Below are 23,597 nucleotides of genomic sequence, written 5' to 3' on the forward strand. Positions count from 1 at the left end.
CGCCGGTGGGGGGGAGGGCGGCGCCGGAAGGGAGCGGAGGGGCCAGGAGCGGCGGAGCGGCCGCCGCGGGGCTCAGAAGGCCGGGTCGCCGAAGCCGAGTCGCTGCTGGGCGGCGCGGATCTCCTGCAGCAACGCGTCGTTCGTCAGGCCCAGCTGCGGGAACGCGAGGGGGCTGTCAGGCAGGGCCCGCGGCTGCGACCCACCCCCGGGGCCTCCCCAGGAAACGGCCGTTCCCTCGCTCTGCCGGTACCGGCAGCACGGGCTCAGCACGGGCTCAGCACGGGCTCAGCACGGGCTCAGCACGGGCAGCTTGTCCCAGCCACATCTGCCTGTGTCCCGTCTTCCCACCCTGATCTGGGTGAAGATGCCCCTGCTCATGGCACAGGTTTGGAGAGGATGCGCTTTGAAGGCCCCTTCCAGCCCAAACTATTCTATGGTTCTATAATCTTTTGTGCCACATCCTCAAATTACACTTTGCAGGTGAAAAGGGCAAGTGCTTTGCGCTGTGGGAGCACTCCAGGTTCCATTCCTGCCCTGCCTGCCCCAGCCCCACGGAGACACGAACCTTGACGCTGTACTTGTAGCACTGCTCGGCCTCCAGCTCCCGGCCTCCCTGCAGAAACGGCACGAGAGCAGCTGCTGAGGACACAACCCACAGTGTGCTCCGTGAAATAACATTAGAATCACAGAGTCATTTTGGTAGGAATAGACCCTCAAGACCATCAAGTCCAACCATTAACCTTATGCTGTCACTAAACCATGTCTTTTAAACACCTCCAGGGATGGTGGCTCCACCACTGCCCAGGGCAGCCTGTTCCAATGCCTGACAACCCCTTCCATGAAGACATTTTTCCTGCTATCCACTCTAAACTTCCCATGGCCCAGCCTGATGCCATCTCCTCTTGTCTTATCGGTTATTACTCGGGAAAGTAAGATATTGTAAGAAAGCTCAGCATGAAGGACATTCCCTGGGAGAATATGTGCGTCAGGCAATGACAAGCAGTGAGGAAGGGCGCTGCTTTTGCCATCTGGGCACAGTCCCCAAACTATTTTTACCACTAAGATTTACAACACGTTCTTCAGACTCATGAACAGATGCCGACAGAACGTGCTCTGTCAGGCTGGTCGTGGGAGCTGCTGGCTGGCTGGGCACTCACCTGCAGGCAGATGAGGGCAAGATATCCCCACACTTCAGCGTTGGTGTTATTTAGGGCATTGGCTTCTGAGAGAGCATCCTCTGCCTCCACCATCTCTTCCAGCTTGAGAGAGAGAAGGAAAGATGTGGACAAAAGGCAAACAGCAGGCCAAAAGGCTTCAGAACCAAACAGGCATCTGCTCTAACAGCTGAAGAAAAAGCATCTAGCAGGGTGTCTCCGTGCCAGGGCTGCAGGGAAAGGATTTAGGGCAGAGACAACCAGTGATCCTCAGTGCCAGCAGCCAGCTCTCCTGTATGGAGGACAAGCTTCCCACAGCTGACGCCTGATCCCTGTGGAGCACATACTGTCTTTACAAATCAGCCCCCAGCTGTAAGGAAAGCAGCACAAACAAACACCTTCACCTCTACCTCTGGGAACCAAGTGGTCCAACTCCACCAGAAAACATGACTCTGGTCCTGATCCCTGTTCCGGGGGTGCCCAGTGGGCTGCAGGCAGCTCCCAGGCTCACCTCCACAGCTGGAGCCCACAGCCTCCGCAGACATGTACATTTGGCCAAAGGGGGAAACAGAGAAGTTCAAGTTCCTTCTCTGTTTGCTTCCCTCAGCCAAACTCCCTTTGAGGAACCTCACAAGGTTCCTCGGGGAGATCCCACACTGCTGGGGCTGGGTGTCCTTGGCAGCCCTTCAGAGGTGCCGGATTCCTTTGGGCAGGAAAAGCACCAAGATTCCTCTCTGCTGACATTCAGCTCCGTTCCTTTGTGGTGACATGCAGGTCATGTGCAGGCAGGCACCCGGAGCAAAGCCCAGGCCCAGATTAGGGGCTTGCCATGACATCCTGGGGAAGGAGGTGCTGGCAGTGGGATGAGGGGGAAGGATTGCTGCTCCCCAAGCAGCTGCTGGGAGTGACTGTCCCCTGACATCTCCCATACAAGCAGCCCAGGGTGCCACGCTGGGACACTGATGGCAGCTCAGCCAGGAGCATTGCTTCACAGGCAGCCAAGCTTTACTTTATTAAAGGGGATCATCCCGTGCCACAGAGCCAATTAAAGCGCAGATGACCTAAAGGTAATTGCACTTACCCTGTAGCAGGCGATTCCCACCCCCAGCCAGGTGAGACAGGACGCAGAGTTCTTGCAGGCGAGCAGGTAGGTCTGCTTTGCTTGGCCATACTGCCAGGAGAGAGATTATGGTGTTTCTCTCTGCATCAAATGCATCACTCCACAGACAGCCCCCCACTCCTCGGCAGTTTGCCAAACACCCCATCTCCAGTGGGGCTCAGACACCCACTGTCCCTGCCGCCGCTGGGGGTGCTGAAAGCCTCCCCGATGCGGTGGCTCTGTGCTGGCAGGTGCTAATACAGTAATGTAGGAGTCCCCTCCATTGCTGGGAGGATGAGAACAGATCAGCAGCACCCTGAGACCATGCAGCTGAGCCTGGCACAAAGGAACAGGGCAGGTCTGCGCTCCAAGGAGTTGAGCACTCCAAGGTTTTGCTATGTTGTGAGATCTTTGCTATAACTACAAATAATGTCATCTTGTACCTGGGTTCTGAAATCTACTACTTTGGGTAAAATTCCCTTCCTCTGCTCCTCACCTCTTTCACTTCCAGGTAAATGGAGCCCAGGCGCAGGTAGATGAAGTGCATATCCGCAGCATCCTCCGCAAAACCGATGGCTCGCTCATAGCACTCCTTTGCCTCATGAAAGTTCCCTGTCAGGTAGCACAGGTGCCCTTTCTGAGCCCAGACATTTGGATTCTGCACACAGAAAGCCAGGAGTGAGATGTGGCTGGGAGACGCATGAGACAGAGACATGGGACAGGGGCAGGGAGCCCTGTCACAAGCAGAAAGGAAGAACTCACTGGTGTTTAATTATAGCAGGACAGATTTTATGTACAGAGTTAAAATCAAGTCAGCAAGCTGCCTGCGTAACACCAGCACTGGGAGCCCCCTCCAGCCTTTCCGTGCATGGTGTCCTGGCTCATGCAAGGCTCCCCAGTACACAGTGAGCATGCAAAGGGCATGTGGAGATGTCAGCTTCACAGCCCTGTCTGCCTTCCCAAAGCCACCTTCCCTCTCTGCTTAATAGCAACCTTCTTTCTCATGAAACCGAGCCTGACTCACCAACAGAGGGAAAGATAATCAAAAGAAAAAGAAAGGAAGATGCTGCAGAGAGAGTCCTCACTCAGAAATGCCGCCTGTCAGTGCAGGAGATGACAGAAGGCAAGTAATAAGCAGGGTAATGAGGAGGGCAGTGCTGCAGCCGCCGCCTGATGCGGTTCATCAGCTGTGATTGTCTTCCCCTGCAGAAATTGCTGCAGATTAGCATTAGAATTGCTCAAGTGCAAATGAAGCCTGGGCTCTAAGTTCACAGCAGCAAGAACATGGGCAGGCCACTGTCTTGCTTCAGGACACTGTGCTGCACCCCTGGAACACACAGAGAATTACCAGGTAGTTGATGTTAATGGCCTCACAGAGACATTCTTCACATTTGGAGAAATCTTCCTTCAGCAAGTAAGTCTGGGCCAGCGCCAGGTAGTAAGCACAGGACGGACCTCCCTGGAGGTTCAGCAGCTCGTGGGCAAGCGCTCTGTGAACAAACTGTGGAGGAACAGCACACCAGCACGGCTAGGAGAGCAGGCAAACCACAGACACCCCCAGAAGGACATGGCAGGAGGACTGACTCACACCTAGGTGACTTCTATGAACAGGGAATGAGATATTTTCCCCCCTCCTTTGAATATTTAGCTCCATTGCTTCTAGTTCTCTTTTGCTTTAAGCAACTCTTTCTGCTGTGTAAAATTAAGGCAGGCAGCACAATGTGGCAATCAGGGAGATCCCACAGAGATGAGTGTGTGTGACAGGGACATTCCACAGGTGACACAAAAATTACTCTGACATACAGAAGTATTTGAAACAAGGAGTACTGGCACCTTAGAAGCATCACAATAATGGATCTCACCTCCAAATGTACAGAGCAGAGCATATCTGCACCATTTCTGACTCAGCTGTTCGCTCTGCAGCAAGCACCTCGAGAATCTGCGTACCTGAGATGACCGTGTCCCCAAACAGCATTTGGACCTAAATACTCTGCCTGACCACAGTTTCACATTTCTGGGCAATGGTGGTTTTGCTCCCTCTTGTGCATGGCAGTGGGGGTAACCACAGCTTGTGCTCTCAGCCCAAGAAGGGGCTTTGTTGGAGCTTGCCACCAGCTCTTTGGTAATCACCCAGGGGAGGAAACCAAACCACCTCCTCCACTCCTCACTGAGCTGACCTGGACAGCATTGACTTTCATCAGGAATTCCACTGTCTTCATGAAGATTGTGCAGGGAGGCTGGCTAAGTCCTGAACCAGGGGATGGTGCTGCAAGAAAATGTGTCTCCATCAGTCCCAAAATGGGCTTTTTTTTCCTGAAGCAAGAGCAGAGGCTGAGACCCTGGTGGGGACAGAGAAATCCCAGCAACATGGTATAAAAGCCAGGAGGTGGCAGGGGAGGCTGAAACAGAGATTAACTCAGCATTTCTTTCTGAAGGGTTTAGGTTTTTGTAAGAGATGCGAGAAGAAACTATACTCTTCACCCACTAATTTTCCATCCAAAACTCAGAGGAAGAAAAGGTGGGAATTTATGACCAAAGTTTGTCAGAGTTAGCTACAGTGATGCCCCTGCTTCCCCAAACCAACCCACTGGGCCTGAAGCACCCAGCACTGCCATCTCTTTGGCACCCACTGGAGAGCGGAGCTGTGGAGATCACACAGCACACGGCCAGAGGAGATCCACAGGGACAGTTTAAGAGCTGGGATCTCAGGAGAGAGACATCCGAGCAGCTCATGAAGGCCACTGGGTGCAATGACATGTAGGGAGAGAGCTCCATTCACCTGCTGGCTGTCCATCCCGAGAAGTGCTGCTCTGAAACCTGGGATGAACCTGCTCCGCTGGAGATTCCTCAGCTAGGAACAGAGAACAAGCCTTTGTGTCTTGCCCTGGCATGAGGATGGCCAAAGCTCAGTGCTCCCAAGTTATTTCCCTCCCCACTGATGGCACAAGGCCATCTCCCAGCACTGGGCTCTCCTTTCCACACCAAGCCCCATCCCCTGACCTTTAGGGGCTGCCTCTGGTGCCGTAGCCTCTTCCTTGGGTGCTGTGCAGTCCTGGGCATGCTCCGCTGTCTCTGGCACTTTGTCAGCTGAGCCATTTGGAATCCCTTCTGGAATGAAACCCACAACAACCATTAGGTGCAAACAAAGAGTTTGCCATAAACTGCCCAGTTTGGAGCATAATTCCACAGAAATGGGGAGGAGAAAAAATGTAAAAGATCTGTCAGATTTTCAGAACTGGGAAGGAATTTTTTTTGCAGGAAGCAATAACTGGGTCTGGGGTTTTGAGTAGAAGATTACCATGTGAAGCTAGAAATGGGTATAAATGAGGCAATATCCCTTTCCTCATAATCAGAAGGAGCAAAAAAGCATATGACATGAGGCTGCCTGCCTGAGCCACTTTGCATGGGGTGGTGATAATGTTAAAAATAAAGCCAGATGACATTTCCCCACAGCCTGGCCAAATATTTGGGAGTCAGGACAGAAAGTCTTGGCTCAGGGTGAGGCCAGACTCAGCGAGGCTCCAAAGGAACCCTTCGGTCCAGGGTCACCACCAGGCATCTGTTTTGCACTTTAAATTGGTGAGGCAGTGCTGTCCAGGCTGTATAGGGAGGTCACAGCAACAGCTTTCATGAAAGCTAAACCTGGATGGCCCCAACGTGAGACAGTCACAGGGGAAGCTCTGTCCTCCCAAAGCCTCAAAAAGCACACTGGCTTCCTCCAGCTGCCCTGGCCACTGCCCACACATTGGTGTATCAGCAGTGCTGGGCTGGGACAGAAAAATAAATGCAAATACTTATCCCTCTGCTATGCTGCAGGTAAGATGAGGCACCAGCTATGCTGCTTTCAGAAAGCTTCATCATTTAAAGCAGCACGCTGTCTGTTCTTGTCTCTTGCTGGTGCAGTTTGTGGTCAGTCTATTCTAACTCTCAGTCCACATCTTCTTCCTTTACTCTTTGTATTTCTCCTCTTAGAAATACTTAGAAATTTCTCCTTTCCTTCCACTGTTCACCATCTCCCACACTGCTCCGAGACCCCTCATTGCTCGTGCTGAAGCACCTCCTGGTTTTGCTGGACCTTACCTGGTGAGCGCTCTTCTGGACTTGGGCTGGGAGACTTCACATCTGCAGCAGAAATGGGCTTTTCCCCTCCTTCTCCCTCAGCAGCCTCAGGGATGCTCCTCTCCTTGGCAAGCTGTGCTTGCAGTAGCTTCTTTGCCTCACGGAAGGCCATTTCTGCCTGAATATTATTATCCTGCAGCTCATAAAACAAACCTATGGGATACAGAAATAGCAGCATGAGCAGACATTCAACCCTTAGCAAAATCCTTCCCTTAGCCATGAGATAAGAGCAGGGAGAAGAGGAGCAGGGACAGAAGCAATGGTCAACACTACAGGAACACCTTGAGCACACAGACTGACTTGCTTTTATACCTGAAAGCGTCCAGGCTACAACGCTGGATGGCTCCAAGCAGCAGGCATCCTCAAAGAAAATCTCTGCCTCCTCACAGTGCTGCAGCATGACTGCCACAATCCCACAGAGCAGCAAGCTGGGGACAGGGTGGGACAGATGAGCCTTGCAGGCCCCAGGCAGTGGTGTGGGGGACACCCCCAACTAGGAGCACACAGCACCTTTGGACGTGGTGGGGATCCAGAGAAAGAGCCTCCCTGAAGCACTCCTGGGCTTTCATTCTTTCCTCGAGCAGGAGGCAGAAAATCCCATAGTCCAGCCGGTACTGGATGTTGCGCTGGTCCTTAGCTACTCTCTAGATAAAAGAGATCAGGACTGGAGGATGGCTGCAATCATGCTCAGCACACACAGTGGAGTGGGGAGACAACTCTGGAAAGAGCATGGCTTTCCTCTGACCACCCCAGCCTAGTTTAGCAACAATCAAGTCCTTGTCTATCACACGCTAGGCTTTTACTTAACTGGGATCGTGCTGGATTCCCTCTAATCCTCCTTCACCTAACACATGTCCTCCAGCTTCAGCTGACCTCCTCCTAGAGGACCCAGTGATCCCAGTGCTGACCCAGCACGCTTTTTGGACCAGCTCATCCCATTTCGCCTGGCCTCAAGGCTGAAGTACTCAGTGACCTGGCCAGGCTCTGTCTCACATCCTCCAGAGAGCAGCATCTCCCTAGAAAATCCCTCACACGTTCAGTCTGAGTATCCTGGTCACATTCATCTCCTTCCTCCCCACACAACAGGCATGGCTGGCTGGGCTGTCAGCACTGTGTGCCCCACACCACCGTGATGACGAGCTGGCTGCCAGCCCAGACACACGGAAAATGGGCAGGAAAGAACAGGCGCTCCTTTACCTGCTGGTGGTAGAGAGCTGCCAGCTTGTAGTCCTTGTTGACTTCAGCTTCACGAGCAAAGAGCCAAAGCTGATCCTCGGTCATGCGGGGAGGAGGGGCAGGAGGAGCAGCTTCCTCAAAGAGTAGCTGTTAAGGAGCGAGACAGAGTGTTAGCCCTGGGTAGGGTAGGAACAGTTCCCGTGATCCCAGTACAGCAGCAGTCCCCAGTCTGGCACTGCAATGAGTAGAGCCTGGTACGGCTGGGGCTGGGTGGGTTGGAAAGGTGAGCTGTCCCAGCTCCTCTTTGTGATGAGACTCGTCCCTGTCATTCCCAGGTACCTCTGCCACACCAGGACAGAGCAATATCAGTTATTTGCAGTTGTGACAAGCAAAAGCATCCCCTAGATCAAGACCATATCAAACTTACATGGTGTCACTTACTGGTGACCCTGGCTCATGCGGGAAGGTTAGTGCTCTGCCCGGGTGGGTGGCAGATGGCACAGATCCAGCCTCCCTCACCACGAACCAGCTACAGCAACTTTTACTAGTGACATCTTGCACATATCCCACTATCAGTATTTTTTATCAGTGGGATATAGATGCACCAGAATCTGCCCCAAATTGTGGCTCACGGCCCACATATGATAACTACAGCAAATGAAAGCATGAGCCTGCTTTTGCCTTGAAGACCAAAGTCTCCCTGCCTTCACCAGATGCAGAGTCGAGCCCTGGATCCACAGTGAAGTCGTGTCCCAATTCACTCTGGTTTCTCCCTACCTGGTTCAGGGCAACATGCATCTGGTCCACGAGGTACACGTAGAGCTCACTGAGAAATGCCTGTAATTGCTCCTGGGTCTCAAACGCTGTGGTTTTCAGGTATTTCTCCCTCACAATCTTCACTACAGCATACTGTGGAGACATGCAGCTGTTGGACAAGGCAGGCCCCCCACCGCCCCCCACCAGCTCTGTAATTGTACAGAGCCAGAACACACTGATTTTGCCTGAAGCTCCAACTTATTTCTGAGGAAGAAATCCAGCCCAGCATTGATGAAAGTAAAAAAAAGCAAGCAGGGCTGAATTCCTTTCCCCTCTCCCAGCTCTCCCTGATGCACCAGCGTCCCTTTAGGGACAACATGCAGGAAGGCTCGTCTCCTCGGCACAGAGAGGGGGTCTCTGGGCACACTGTGGCCAAGGCCAACCAGCTGAGAGAGGGGAACCCACTTTTTCTGCCAGGGAGGACTGTGGGTGTGCAAGAGCAGTCAGCTTTGCCTTCCTCAGGCTATGAGCACAGGGCAAATGGACATGACCAGCTTCGGAGTCTGCCTCCACTGACAGGAGCAGTTCTCCTGGTGTGTGACCAAAGCAGCTTGGTGCTTGCTCTGTTAGAGGGAAAACTTGTCCCCCTGTGCCCACTGCAACAGCACCATGTGGCAGGAAGGGATTCTGGAGCAACACATCATCCTAAGTTACCACCATGGAGCAGCAGTTCCTCACTGAGAAACTGCCGGGACAAAACAAGTAAGGAAGCGAAAAGCACAAACAGACTCTTTACCTTTAGCTGTTCCTTAAAAGCGAAATATTTCCCAGACCTATTGAGCTCTAAGTTGAGCCGACGCTTCTGTTCCTGCAGGGTTTGGGGGTCTATCGCTCCCCGGTCAGGCAGTTGCTTCCCAAAGAGCTCATGGCATTCACTTAGGATGGCAACGGCAATGCTTGTGACGTGATTGTGATAATATTCCACAGCCTAGGAAATAAATAAATAAATAAATAAATAATCAAACTTCACAAGTCACTTATGTCATCAACCTTGAAATGTATTTTATTTGCCAGAGCCCACGCCTCCCATAAACTCCCCCTGACTCAAGTCTCAATTAATCCGTCATGCATCCTTTCTTGTCAACGCCTGAAGGCTGCAAAAACATCTACATGTAAATACAAAAGAGCTCCTTCGTAATTAGATACTGCTCCTGCTATATTTTTCAATCAGAACGCAGTATTTCAGTCATTGTCATCTCTTCTATAGCAGTATAATTGGCTATAAGTAAAATATATCTCGTCTGCTGGGAGCCTTTTAAACCCATGGGCCAGCCCTCTTCAGCAGAGTCTGTAATCTCCATAATCTCAGTGGCAGAGGCTTCTATGAGCTGTGATAATCAAAATGTATCATTCTGTGTACTCCAGACAGTCCAGCACAAATCAATTCTGCAGCAGCACTGGGGTCAGTTATTGAAATGCTGCTTCTTCCTCCACTGTTGCTTTGAATTTCCCATCAGCCAGGGGCCATCCGAGGACATTCTCCTTCAACGGCTGCTCTGTACCCACAGAAGATGGGCATTTTCTGAGGATGTCACACACACAAAAGTTCTTTAAAAAAAATCTGAGTGACCTGCGAGTGGTCGGGGCTGATTCATGTTTGTCTGGGTCTGATGAAGCACGTGGGCTAGTCTGAGACAAGAAGCTCTTGGGATTGCCCAGGGTAAACATAAGGTTCTGGGAGTCTCTTTCTCCTGCACCTCGTTTCCTTCCAAACACCCCCACACTGCTGCCTTCCCTGCCTTTGCTCTGGCTCTCCCCTTCGTATGGGCTGCAAACATGAGCAATGCAGCCCAGGGATGACTTCCCAAGGCATACTGCTATGAACATAACACATCCACAAGTTTTCTGTGTATTTCCTCTGCAAACCTCATCTACCTGTTGCTGTGGGGCTCAGACTGAGAATGAAGATTCTCCTGTGTAAGAGGGATGAGGGCAGGGTGAGGTAGCAGAATAGTACAAGGCCACAGGCTCTTGCATGTACCTTCTTGGCTCCTTCAGTCCGAGCAGGCAGCGGAGGGCGAGGAGGAATCATCTGGCTGACCCTGTCAATGAGAGGACAGCAGAGATCAGCCAGACAGCCTGCCAGCAATGTTGGCTTGTTTGGGGCGCAGGTGGCCTGTTGTGCGAGGGCTCCAGCCTGTCACTGTATCTCTGAGACACCTCACAGGGACCCGGGCTGGGGGGAAACCAAAGTCTCAGACCAAGAATGAACTGTGAAGACCACGCACCTACATTCAATGCTTATAGGTCATCACAGCATCTCAAGAAAACCAGCTGCTGCCTCACTCCCTGCTGATGATTACACTCCATAGGAATTAGATAAGATTGATTTAGTTGTTATTTTCACTAGGCTTGACTGACCCATCACACAAAATCTACCCTAGAAGCTCAACCAGCAAGTAGGGTTAGCATTTGTTATTGCTAGCAATCAAAAACACTCTCCTACAGAAGGAGATCTTATCAAGCTGTTATTCCTTTAACTCACAACCCTCTGAGTCTGCCAGAACAGCTGTAAGAAAGGAGCCAACCTGAGGAAAGCTCTGAAGAATTTTATTACTGTAAACCCTGGGCCACCTGACTCATCAGTTCCTGACCTCTCACAGTGCGGCTGTGGCTCCACATCCCTTGGCTGTGCATTGACCCTGTTCCTACCACTGCTGGGGTTACAATGAACTTTCAAATATGGATCAAAAGCCCTTGGGATTATAATAATTTTTACTAAGATTTTGTTAAAATCCTTGGTGTCAAACCAGCCTCCATCCACTGGGATTTTTATCAGGATTCCCTGCTTGCTTGTACCAAAACACTGTTGGTCCTTAGAACACACTCCAGCCCAGCAAGCAAAGGTGTCACATCCCTGTGTTGGCTCCTACAACAAGCAAAGCAAATTGCTTACTCCCCACCAAACAGAAACCACTCCTGTAACTGTTCTGCCAGCTTACACAGCCCCTGGCCTTCTCCAGGTCTTGAGCCCTGGCCACTTCTCCCACACAAACGCCTCCCGCACTCTCTGCTGCGGGGTCTAGTGGCACGGCCCTGAGTGGTCCCCTGGCTCTGCAGGGACCCGTCACCGCTCCTTGGGAAGCCAAAAGGCCTGAACATGTGGGCTGTGCAGCCCCCACCCTCACCCAGCCTCAGCACCCACACTGACGTGTTACCTCTGCAAGTGGTACACAGGGAAACCAATCTGCTTCACTTTCAGGTGAGAAAAGGAAAACCAAAAACCATCAACGGAAAGTGAGTGAAGATGGCCAAGTGGGGGCTGACGGAGGATTTTGGATGGAGCCCAAGAAAGAGAGCTATGGTTTGCTACAAAGATATATATTTAAACATCCTTCCTGAAAAAGGACCTCACTGTTGATCTCATCTGCCAGCAGACATGTATGAGACATCAGCTGCTCCCCAAAACAGAGCCCTCCCCATGAGTCAGGAGGGCTGATTTTTCAGCCTGACCATTGAAGCTGCACATGGCAGGTGAACGAGGAGGAGCTACACTGAGTTCACACAAGTTGCGGTAGAGTAGAAATGGTATCAAAAGGGCCAGAAGGTCTGTTCTAAGGGGTGTTCCCCTTCCTCTGCCTGTTCTTCCTGGAAGACAGCAGGCAGCACAGAAGACAACACACATATTTTCCCTTCAAAGAATGGCTGCTGCTTATATTTCTGTTTGAGAGATGTACTGCCTGCACTTGTTATACTTTATACAGCATTTTCTCTTTTTTATTAAATAAATTATACATTCTAGGCCTTTCCTAGACTGTAATGCAGCAGGGCTACAACTGGTCAGGAAGAAACTGCCTGAAATCAAACAGACAGCAGAAGACTCGAAGCAGCAGAGATGAGAGAGCAGCTCCACAGTGGAACAACATGAAAACTAATGGAAGAGCCAAGGAATGGGTAGAAGATTGTGAGAATACTTCCAAAAAGGAAAAAAAAGACAGAATGCTATGAAGTTACAGCAGTGCTACCCAGGGCAGGCCACGCTGGTGGCCAGTCCTGACCAAGCAGCTGAACATCACATGCAAGAGGCAAGTCCACAAGGATTAATGGGAAACAAATCCCGGATGGGAACACAGACACTGTTGTGCTGTTCTAGTGTCTCTCTTTTTCAAGAGGAATGTCAGGGAGATGCCAGTTTGGATGAATACAAGTGTTTTCCCAACACACCAGATGCCACCTCTTAAACAGTCTGGCCAAATCCTCCCCCTGATTCCCGTGGGCTTCGTCTCAGGCCCTCAGCTGGTCCTTACAGAGCACTCCAAGGGGGTGCCTTGCTGTACAGCCCCGTTTCTGTCCTGCAGAAAGGAGCTGTCAGCCCCAGAGTTACAGCACATCTCTACGCACCGGCTGATGAGCTCCTCTCGTGATCGCTTTGGTACCAAGGCCTTGTCCAGCTTTATCTCCATCACCAGGAACGTTTCTGCTTCAATGTATTGCTGTGAAGATAAATATTGTTCTCTCAATGTCATGCTGTCTAGAGCCATTACTGGCATGATAAAAGGCTGAGCATATAGCTACAGATCTTCAGCAAATCTTCCAACTGCAGACATACAGCTTGTTTTATAACCTGCCCTCAAAATAATTTACAGCAGCAAAATTCAGCTCAAGAAACCAGTCTAGAAAAAAAGGAGAAAGCGCAAATAATCAGTCTGCTTGCAGAATAAATATGCATTCTAGATGTTTCGAGCAAGAAGCCAAAATACGAAGGAATCATTTTAAATAAACAGCTCATTATTTACAGAGACCTTCTAGCCCCATGCTAGACTGCCCTTCAGCTGGATGTCACTGGAAGAACTCCAGGACAGCATCTACATAAAACATCCCTTGTCCAACTCACTCCTGAAGAATGTATTTGCGTGAAAGGTGTGAGACACCAGTGCAGAGATGGTCTGGCTGTCTTTTCTTCTCTTTGGAGATACATGATTACCTGTCCATCAAGGCTGAGAGATGTGACGTTTTCAGTTTCTGCAATGGCATCTGGCAACGGGATTTTGGGCAGGCTAGACATCTATTGAAGAAAAAGAAAACATCTTCTGTTTCAGATTCAATAAACCTCACACCTTCGCAAATGCAGGATGCGAGTTGTACATCTGTTCAGGTAGCATGTACTAAAGTTTCAAGATCATGAGTATCTCTCAGTTGGCTGAGGCAAAACAGCATCAGTCCCTGGTTTCCACATGCCCCAGCTACCTCTGAGGTGGAAATGGAGCAACCATGCTGCAATTTGCCTTTCTAGGCCTTACCCTTCTGATGGGATCTTTGGTGATTTTGTCTTCCTTCTGAATCTTGCTGTGAACAGCTCTGGAAAGGGGAGAACCGATTCCTGGGGTCCACAACCCTTCCTTACTCAGACTGAGCTTCCTGAGATCCCGGAAAACACTGTGCTGACTTTTGGTCTGAAACAAAGAGGGAACAGAAGGAATCAAGGGACAAACTAGGCTTCCCCACCCCTTTGCCTTAAACTTTCACATCGCAACACACATTGTCAGGGTCCTAAACATATTAAGAAGCTGTGCGACCTCATCCTCACCTCCCAGGAGCCTCAGGTTAGATTGCAGTGAAAAGAGCTGCCTGAGAACACCTCAGTGGGGTTTTCTTCTGAGAGCTGCATTTTCACTAAGGTGCTGGCCCTTTATTCTTGCCTGAGCTGTGTGGCAGATATGCTGGAGCCAGCCCTGTGCTGCCCTGATCCAGACCCACTGGTCTGAATTGCTGGCTTGATCCTGGACCTGCCTCATGGCTGTGGACTTGTCTGATGATGTGGGCTGTTCGATGAACCTGGCTACCCTCGCCTAGTCTGCTCTGCAATTTTTTGGGTGCCCCTGCCTGCCCTGCAGTGGTTTCAGCTCTGGTTCACCTTCTGCTGTGAAGCAGCTTCCCTGGCACATGTCAGTGAATTGCAAGGAATAAGTTTTTCAGATTGTCTGTTTACAAACTGCTTGACCACCTGGACAGGCTGTTCCCTCCCAGCTGTCCTTGTCCTCAGAGCTGGGCTAACAAGAACTGAGGGGATCTGGGGAGAGGGTGGAGCAGCTGTACTGAGATCACCCACACCAAGGAGCAGCCCAAAGCATCCACAAAAACACAGAATGAGAGTGACAGAGAGAGCATGTGTCACTTCACTTGTGACAGGTAAATGCTACAGGATAAGAAGTACTGTGCGGCCAAGAAGCCATTATTCATGGCACTGAAGCAGAGAGCAGCAAAAAGCCGTGTGCCCAGCCCTGCGCTGCAGCGGCCAGCCAGAGCAGGGACAAGGGCTGGGACTCCCCCAGCTCCTGCGGTCTGGGCAGGAGCACCATGGGGAACAGCGGGCAGAAAAAAGTGGCTGTGCATCTGCCCTCCTGAAACAAGCTCAGGTCTGTTCCAGGAGTGCTGTGGGAAAATGGAGATGTAACTGTCACTATTAGTAACAGAGATGGGAGAAACTCAAATAAATCTCCGTGAGCTACAGCTGAAAGAGCTCCAGTGACAGCTTTTTTGGTTGTTGCCTGGGGTAACGCTATCCTTTTAGAGCCACTGTTTGCTCTTCCCAGCAATGCAGTTCATTTGCCCATGTTCCAGACTGGACAGAGAGGAGCATTCTTACAGCTCTCCCTGCTCAGCTGCTGGCACAGAAGGGTGTGGGGTGAGATTCAGAGCCTCTCTCAGCCCCGAAACCTGCTCACACATGCCCAGAAATCCCTTGCTTCTGAGAAGTCTGCATCTAGAAGCTTGTCTCATTTTTCTCCATCATCAGAAGGGCAGTGAAGTTTCAGAACCAGGCTCTGAGTTACCACGCTGCCCATGCTGCCGGCTCCCAGCCCTGCTCTGTGCAAACACAGCTGCAGAGCTGGAGCAGAGCTTGGCTGTCTGATCTGCTCTCACCTTCTCAAACACCTCGCTGCTGTGGTAGGCAAAGACACGAAAGGCACCTCGGATCTGCTTCACACCAGGGCACAGCAAAGGCACCATGTTGACATATGCCACGCCATGGAAGGAAATCTGCTTGTCCTCATCTCCCTGGAAACACAGAGCGAGGGACTGAGATGTGGAATGGACTGTTATTCTCTTTAGAGAAATAAGGTCACCGATCCCATTAAGAAGAGGCCATGCAACAAATGGGTGCGCCTGCTGAGCCCGTGGCTCTTTGTCACTGGCACACAGCCGAGACAACCTGGACGAATGCGCTGGAGCCATTCGATGTGTAGAATATCAATTTTATCCCAATCCCTGCAGGGCAGCTTTCCTCTCTAATGCCCACACTGTGACATTCCTCAGGATGGCCTTTGTGAGATACAGCTGCAAAATTATCAGCCATATGGTTAGGAAGTCAGGTGAGCCCACCAGAGCTGTGCACCTCAGTTTTGGCAGAAATCAGGTAGCTAAGGAGGGCTGGGAGGCTGGGCCAGCAGCAGACTGCGCAGGGCAAGGGAGAGACATCTTTGTCAGATCTGCAAAATCCTGGCACCAGTGAGTGCTAAAAGGGGTTTATACCAGTTTATCTGACTTTGCCCTGGAACAGATTAGGAGCTCACACACGATCAGTTGTCAGGAAGAGAACCATTAGCTAAGGGGCTGTTTCTTTGTTAAACCATCCTGGTTAGTGTACAAAAGTGTAACTTATTTAGACCCCGAGAAAGAAGGTATGAATTTATTCGATATGCTCTAAAACGCCATTGACTGAGATAAGCTCAGTAAATTACCTTAGTTCTCAAAAAGCATCACCTCCTTGATCACTTTCCACCAAGCTACCACAGATCATCAGCAAGAGTTCTGCATGCTATAAGGAAAAAATGTTATCCTTTGTCTATTTAACAGCTCTGCAAGGCTGATTAATCCCTTCACAAAGCCTCTAGGTCTCTGACTTGCTTTGGCTGGTTCAAGGCTGGTTTTGGTATTACAAAGGCATTGAAAGGAAAGTGCTCAATAAAGCAATGCTGCTCCACAAGCTAGAACAACATATCCCTCCCCACTTTTACCTTGTCAGCTTTGCTAGTTTTCCCCTTGCTGGGTGAGCCCACAGACACCCTGCAGACCTCCACGGGCCAGTACCGGCACTCTGCAATGCGCTTCTGCAGGCTGAACACAAAGGAAGGCACTGAGAAAATGCAGAAACCAAGCTGGAGAGCCACACCACCCTCCTTTCTGCGCCTGAGCATCCCACCTTGGCTTTGCTCCTGCCCACCCCCAAGAGATACAGCAAGCACCCTTGCACCACAGGAACACTTGTGCTTTTAGGGCAGGATTTCCTTTTCCATCTACTGCTGTGTGCATTTACGGCACAAACAACTATAAAACAATTGTGAGCATGGCACACTAAGTTTTCTCCCTCCCCTGGTTACTTCAGAAATGAAAGAAATAAGAAGGAACATTATTAACTTTGGTATAAAACCTGAACTGCACAGAGCAAGTGGACCCTGAGCTCCCATTCAATGTGCCTGGGAACTCTGAAACCAGCAGGCTGATGAAATTGCAGGGGAAAATATTAAAAGTCAAACCAGATAGAAAGGAGTATTTCCACACAAGTGGCAATTTGGCTGTGAAATTCACAGCCATGATGCAGCTGAGGCCAAGAATATAGCAGGATTCAAAGAGAAATGGGGTACTTATCCTGATCTTGAGCATTATTTGGAGCTGCTAAAGGTAATTTTTATCCAATAAAAAAGCAGATGAAGAGTGCCCACATGGAGTGAAAGGATTTTGATGTATTGGGCATTCAGCAAAACTTAATTAGCAGCTCAGGGGAAAGTTGTGTGGCCCGTACTCTACTCCATGTCTGCTGCCCCTTCCTTCAAACCACGGAGGGAACAATCACCAGCTCCAGTTGCCGGCAGCATGAGAGAGCATTTACAGCCTGGAGACAGCAACTACAGCCAATTCACCTTCTCCCACCAGAGCAGGACTAAGCTGCTGCCAGCAATTAAAGGCAGTTAGCTGCTCCCTTGCTCCTGTGAACACCTTTGGCCAACAGACAGCCACAGCAGCCATGGGAGGTGAGGCAGAGCCAGAGTTTGACCACATAAGAGATCTGAGAACACCTGCATGTTGCTGCTCCCTGCCTTAGGTCACTCAGCTGCATGCATTCTGGGGTAGTTTCTCCCCACTGCTCTGTGCTGGAAGAGAGGTTCTCAGGCCCCTTACGTGACCACTGCAGCGGGATCCAGGTAACAGCGTCTTTCCACATCCCATACGACTCTCTTTGTGCTCTCTGCTTGGATCCTGAATTCCATGTCCTTTGAGAAACAGCACACAGTCAGAACAAGGAAGGCAATCTCCACAGCCTGTGTCATCCCCAAAAACATTCCCTGGGAGAGAAAATGAATCAGACAGAGGTGTCCAACTCACCATACCCAGGCCATCCTAGCAGAGTGAGCTAGCAGCCCTCCCTGTGGGCAGCAGGGCCTGTTAGCATGAGGAGCCCAGCTTACAAGGAGATGACACCAATCCCAGCCCTGCAGCTCAGGGGACCAGACCCACCACACGCAGCCTGAAGAACTCTCCTGCTGTGAGCTAGCATGCCTGCCGTCCCAGGGGAACCATCCCTGTGTCTGGACACTGCACAGAGAACCAACCACCCGCTTTCCTCCCATAACAAGTATCTGCAAGTCTTTCTCAGACCCTTCAGTGAGACCTGCTGGTTCTCTTCCAGCCATGACACTGCCAGTCCTTCCTAACCTCTCTTTTGTTGAGCTCTCCATCCTCATCCTCATAGGGACCACCAACGATGAAGGAGCTGGGTATGTTCAGAGCACCAGGGGCCATGATATTAGCAAGGGGCCATTTTTTGGGTCGGGGCAACGGCTCTTTTTCACCAGCAGGCTTCAAGATGCCATTCATGAAGAGCAAGGGGAATTCTTTCTAGAGAGACATGAGAATGAAAGGATTTGTATTTCCAGTATGAGCAGGAGCAAGTGTCAGTTGCTCCGAGCTGGGTCTAACAAAGCAAAGCAGCAGCAAAGGGATCTGGCTTGGAAAAAACACTCCACCACTCGCATCCAAAGAACAGAGAAAAAAATAAATAGCCATGTGGAAAAAAATCCTGCCAGTTTCAATCCAAATCTTACCAGGCAGACCTTTGTTTGTGTTAAAGAAACACATCACACCACAGAGGGCCTGAGCACTCGTACTGAACACTGCTGTTGCACAAGCCCAGGAGCTGTACACTCCACAGGAATAGACACTTGTCCCACAGTGCATAGTGTGGAAGAACAACCCACTCTGTAGCACTTAAAACCCCTCTGACCGTGCCTGGAGCGATCCTCACCTCCCCGGCTGCTGGCACTTGCAAGCAAGCCATGAAGTTCTGTAGGGGTCCAGCAGCAGCAAATGCTTCAGGGACAGAATAAGCAGCCTCCAGCGTGACGCTCAGGAGGTTCCCATCTGAAAGCTGCGTTGCAGAAAGCAGAGGCTCTTCGGTGCGCACTGTCACTTCAAGGCCACCCTGTGAGACAAGGATAAAGTGGAACCAGTAGCTAGACAATTATAACTCTCCTGCTCTTGAGGGAGAAGCAAGCAAAAACCCAAGGCCAGAATGTATAATGTTATCTTATTCCTCACCTCAGATGTAAAAGAAAACAGACCAACAGACCAATTCCAGAGAGGAATTTCATTATCAACTTGTCTGAATTGGGATTTTTTTTTTTGTTTAAATTGGAGCCTGCTTGAGGTATGGCATATGCCCCAAGGGTCTCATCAAATAAGGCAAGGATAAGAGTCAGGTTCTCCTAAAATGAGCCACAGAGAAAGAATATCAGGAATGGAAAATAATGATTTTCCCCTGGTGATTCAGAGCATGCCAAAGCTCGGGCCACGCTTCGCCCTGTCTCCACGTGCTGTGAGCAGTCTTTAATCACCTGTCCCCACCCTGGGTGGATGGTGGGCAACAAAAAACCAGCTGGTCAGCATTTATTAACTATCTTCCCTAATGGGTGTCCCTCTGCTTTGCTTACTATGTACCAGCTCTTAAATGCAGAAAAATGAACGCAACATCTGCCCCCCCAATTCACCCCCCGTGCTAACTGCAGGCAGGCTTGGGAGCAAAATGAGACACATCTTCCCAGTCTCATACTTCATTCCCTGCTTTATTCACTGGGTACTTTTCAAGCGGCTGAATGAATAAGGACTTTGCAGGAAAGGCAGTCAGAGCATGTACAATAATGGACTCTGAGACACTTTATCCACAGAAATGAAGACTAATAGAGTGGGGCAGGTAATCCTGCCTTTGCCTTTTCTCTGGTTTTGCAGCACTATGCTTTCCATCTTGAATACTTTTTCCAGAGCAATTTTGTAGCTGCACACATTAACATTTCCTAGCACGATCTCACCTATCATAGGCAACAAGGGACAGACGTCAATGGGAGTAGGAAAGGCCTCCAAGCTTGTAACATATAGGGCCATAATATATCCGTGATGAGCTCGGCAGCTGAGTCATGCTCGCCTTCCCATTAAAAAGCAGCAGAGAGCTGAATGAGCGAAGGAACAGTTCCAAATTCCACATACCTTGGCCTCCAGCTGAACGCTCTCTAACGGAGAGGCAGGCACTGCATACAAAGGAGCCAAGACCTTAAATGAACATTGTCCTGGGAAGAAACAGGAATGAGAACAGCATAAAGTGAGATCATCTGCAGAGAAATCATGTACTAACTCCTAATGCTGAGCTACGGATGTCACCTCCTCTTCCCTCTGACCCAGCTTTCTATAGATGCCATGAAGTGCATTTTGTCAAAAGAAGGTATGTTAGAGTCAGGGGTCCGTAAGCAAAGACTAAAAAGTGCCAAGGAGTAAGAAGTGCTTACGGAGCCTGTGAAAGTCAATGATGTTCTACCTTGCAGCAGAGGTAGAAGGTCCACCACAGCTTGGCCAAGGGGCACAGTCTTCTCCTTCTGTTTCTTCTCCTTTTGCACTTCTATCACTGTCACTAGAAAGATAAAGAGAGAGGAGCTGGCAGAGCTTCTCAGACAGCTTCAGACCCACAGTTTAGGGGCTGCAAAGGGTCTGTGTCAGCTCTGGCACATGCTCATTCTTCATCTCCTCAAAGCTAACAAGAAAAGTGAAGCCAAGGAGCACAGTCCAACATGAAAGGGGACTCTTCCAGCTGGCAGAGATGGGAACAGAAGTGCTGAGACCCCCCCTCCAGCACTGCTGCTGAAGTGCTATTCTTGAACGAGTGACTCCCGCGGCAGGCAGGCAGAGAGGAGCAGCTGACAGCACCAGCCTCCATGGAGGAAGATTCAGCGTCAAATACTTACAGAGCACAAGTTTTTGCACAATGCTGTCCAAGGAGTTGGGCCCACTGGGGCTGCACTCGAAGCTGGTCGTGAAATTATAGTTTGCTGTCCCGTCTGGCAAGACCTGGGTCTGGCAGGAGTCTCCCAACACTGCTCCATTGTACTCCACACGCACCAAAGTCACTGACACATCGCTTTTGATACTTCTCTGTTGAAACACAGGAGCACATTAAGCAGCTGGCTCTGCCCATGACCAGAGTTGCCTCCGGCAGGCAGTTCAGTTCAGAGTATACTGCTGGGTGTTTTCAGCTGCAGAGCTTGGCCATCCTGAGGCCTCACCCTTTGCTGTCTTTAGGAGGGAAATTTCCTGCTCCACCAGGCTATGATGCCCCAGGGATTATCAAAAGCTGCTGCTGGAAGGGTGGGAGGGGACAGAGAGGTCGAGGTTTCACCCCAGGAAAGGCAATGAAAGGCATATCTCAAGCAAATCCAAAAATATCCCATTGATATTTTTGTGCTTCCAGGAAGCTTGAGACTTTTATTGTCTCCTAAGAAGGCAGCTCCTGAGCTCACAGGACATTGTGTGCTTGGAGAATGCCCTGAAATCAAAGAAGGGCTCCAGCAACAACTTCAAACCACTTGCTTTAAACAGAGATGGGGAGGTTTGAATTTTAAAATATCTCCACAGAGGGCTTAAACACAGGTGAAGAGGGATGGTGACAGCACGGCACATGGCAGCAGGGACCACATGTCTGGGCAGCGCTGGCCAGGCAGCAGCACGAGAAGTGCTGAGACAGGCAGGGACTGAAGAGCCTCCCCGCAGGAGGAACACGGTTCACTTCCCCAGCCAGGGAGGAGTAGCTGTCGTCCTTAACATGAGTACCATTGTATCCAAACCTGGCTTTTCTTTAGTTCTGAACCACAGAGATGCCTCATCTCCATGGGCCTCTCCCTCAGCCTCCTCTCACCGTGTCACTGGGGTGATTAGTTCTATATGGCTCTTGTAAGAAAAGAGATTTATTTACTTTGTTTTAATTTTCAGTCCTTCTGACTGTCTCCTTGAGCACATATTCTACGATTGGCTAAACAGAAGAATCCAACTAACCTTTCTCTATACCATTAATTATCCTAGACTCCTCTCTCATCCTTCTCTACATCACCTCTAGTCAAGCAGATTCCACGCTTCTTATAGTTAGATTTTTTTTTTGTTTATATTGTTGTTCTTATTATTGCACTTATGCAACCCTCTCTCATTTTGCCATTGTTTTTTCTAAGATGGAGCAATCAGAACTATAAAGCAATATGCCGGATGCAAACACTCCACTGATCTATTATTTTCAGCATAGTTTTGCCTCCTCTTACCCTCTACTTCTCACTTAAGATGCTGTTTGCTGAATCTATTGGTGTGAGAGGTACTCAAATACTACAACTAAAAACCTAAAAAAAACAGGCAGGTAATTTTGGTTTACTTTTTTTTTGTCTGCTGCTGGAGCAGAAGCAGGGATTTGCATTTTTCTGCTTGCAGCAGTAGCCGGGTTTCTCTGCATTCCCTCCTACATGCCAGTTCTTCTAGAAGCCTTTAAGGACAGCTGGGTCACGCAGCACATGGAAATCACAGCAGTCACATTTTGATCAGAACCAGCACATAGTCTTGCCCTGTAACTGCACTGGAGCCACTGCTTTTTTAAAACTAGAGCCACCCTGTTGGCTTCAACATGATTTAAACTGGTGTAGCTGGGAAATCTGGCTTTATATCCAAGGCCGGATCTTTTTAGAGGCATTTATCTCACTGATATATGTTTGTACTGTGTTTTGCTTAAAAAAGCTGTCATTTACATACTGCTAGGCAGAGAGGTACATTTCAGTGCAGCACCTCTGGACTGTGCTGCAGAGGAGGTGCATTCCCCAGTCTACCTGGATCACAAGTCTTTGCTCTGGGCAAACAAGCCCTCGGTGGGGAGGAAGCCACGGAGTGGCATCGCTTCTCACCGCTCCTTCCTATAGCCTTATCACCTCATGCCTAGTCTTGAATGGGATCACAGCACACGGATTTGCCCTGGCCTCATTTATTAAACAGCTAGAAATATTTTCAGAAGAACTTTACCAGGTTCTGTGCCTCCAGTACTGTGACCTGTACTGGTTTTGCTGGTGTTGGTTGTGACTCGCTGGGAAGAGCTGCAGCTGCACTTAAGGCAGAGGAGTCCTTTCTGGAAGGCAGCCCCACAGGGACCTCCATTGCTCTGCTGGAAAAAGAATCGGGAAAGAAACATGAAACTGCTCTATTTCTCTCCCAGAAATATCTGCAGGACACAGCAGCCGTGGTTGCTAGCATTATTCAGGGCTTTGCTGTCAAAACACCATTAAAAGCACAGGCTTTGCCAGTGACAAATCTCTCACGAGGAGCAGGGGGAGGACAGGGAGAAATGTAATGCAAAAATTATCCAGCTCTGTAAATGCAACCCAGCTGCAGCTCTCAGCTCCTCCGCATGCACAGGGAGGGCTCAGTGAGACTGGCTGCTCCCAGAAGGGCTCTCCCCAGCGCAGGGCACAGCCCTGAGCTCTATTTCACTTCTTCTCTAACTCAAGCAGGACGCTGTGGTGCCCAAGGCCTGTGGCCATCAGCCCGTTCCCAGTGGCGCCCACACACCCAGGGGACCCATCCCACACCACAGCTTGGTCTGTGGTGCCTCCACCCCTGCAGGTGTGAAATCCCTCTGGGGACACGGCTGGAACCCCACTGCTCCCAAGGCCTCACACTCCACCAGCTCCAGCTGCCCCAGCCAAGGCGCAGGGTACCGGTGTTTGCCCCAAGGCTGGCAGCCCTCTCAGCGCAGCCTCCTGCCGCCACTTGCGGGCCCGGGGGCCCCCACGTCCCGGGGTGCGCCCTGCAGCCACTCACCCCTCACCGCACCGGGCACAAGAGGCCGCCGGGGCGGCGAGAAGCGGGTCCGGCCGGCGGCGGGGCGCGAACCTCGGTCTCACCTGCCTCGGAGGAGGGCTCGCGTCACGTAACCACGGCAACGCGGC

The 23,597-nt window shown here is 50.4% G+C and overlaps 1 protein-coding gene across 1 annotated transcript; it reads right to left on the bottom strand.

Annotated features, from left to right (window-relative positions):
• Positions 1–72: 72 nt before the first annotated feature.
• On the bottom strand, positions 73–22,806 carry CFAP70 (cilia and flagella associated protein 70; the record flags this gene model as incomplete). The annotated part of the gene is made up of 27 exons (XM_080353929.1): positions 73–153; positions 566–613; positions 1,158–1,259; positions 2,236–2,325; positions 2,750–2,911; positions 3,602–3,754; positions 4,431–4,519; positions 5,254–5,361; positions 6,334–6,525; positions 6,685–6,800; positions 6,883–7,016; positions 7,570–7,695; positions 8,326–8,457; positions 9,101–9,292; positions 10,346–10,406; positions 12,706–12,797; positions 13,289–13,369; positions 13,605–13,757; positions 15,229–15,363; positions 16,323–16,422; positions 17,485–17,576; positions 18,019–18,201; positions 18,608–18,784; positions 19,843–19,922; positions 20,168–20,260; positions 20,592–20,778; positions 22,675–22,806. The coding sequence occupies 27 exons, from the start codon at positions 22,804–22,806 to the stop codon at positions 73–75; spliced, it is 3,291 nt and encodes a 1,096-aa protein (XP_080210055.1).
• Positions 22,807–23,597: the final 791 nt, after the last annotated feature.

This window comes from Nesoenas mayeri (genome assembly GCF_963082525.1).
Source record: "Nesoenas mayeri genome assembly, chromosome: 15".
Taxonomy (NCBI): domain Eukaryota; kingdom Metazoa; phylum Chordata; class Aves; order Columbiformes; family Columbidae; genus Nesoenas; species Nesoenas mayeri.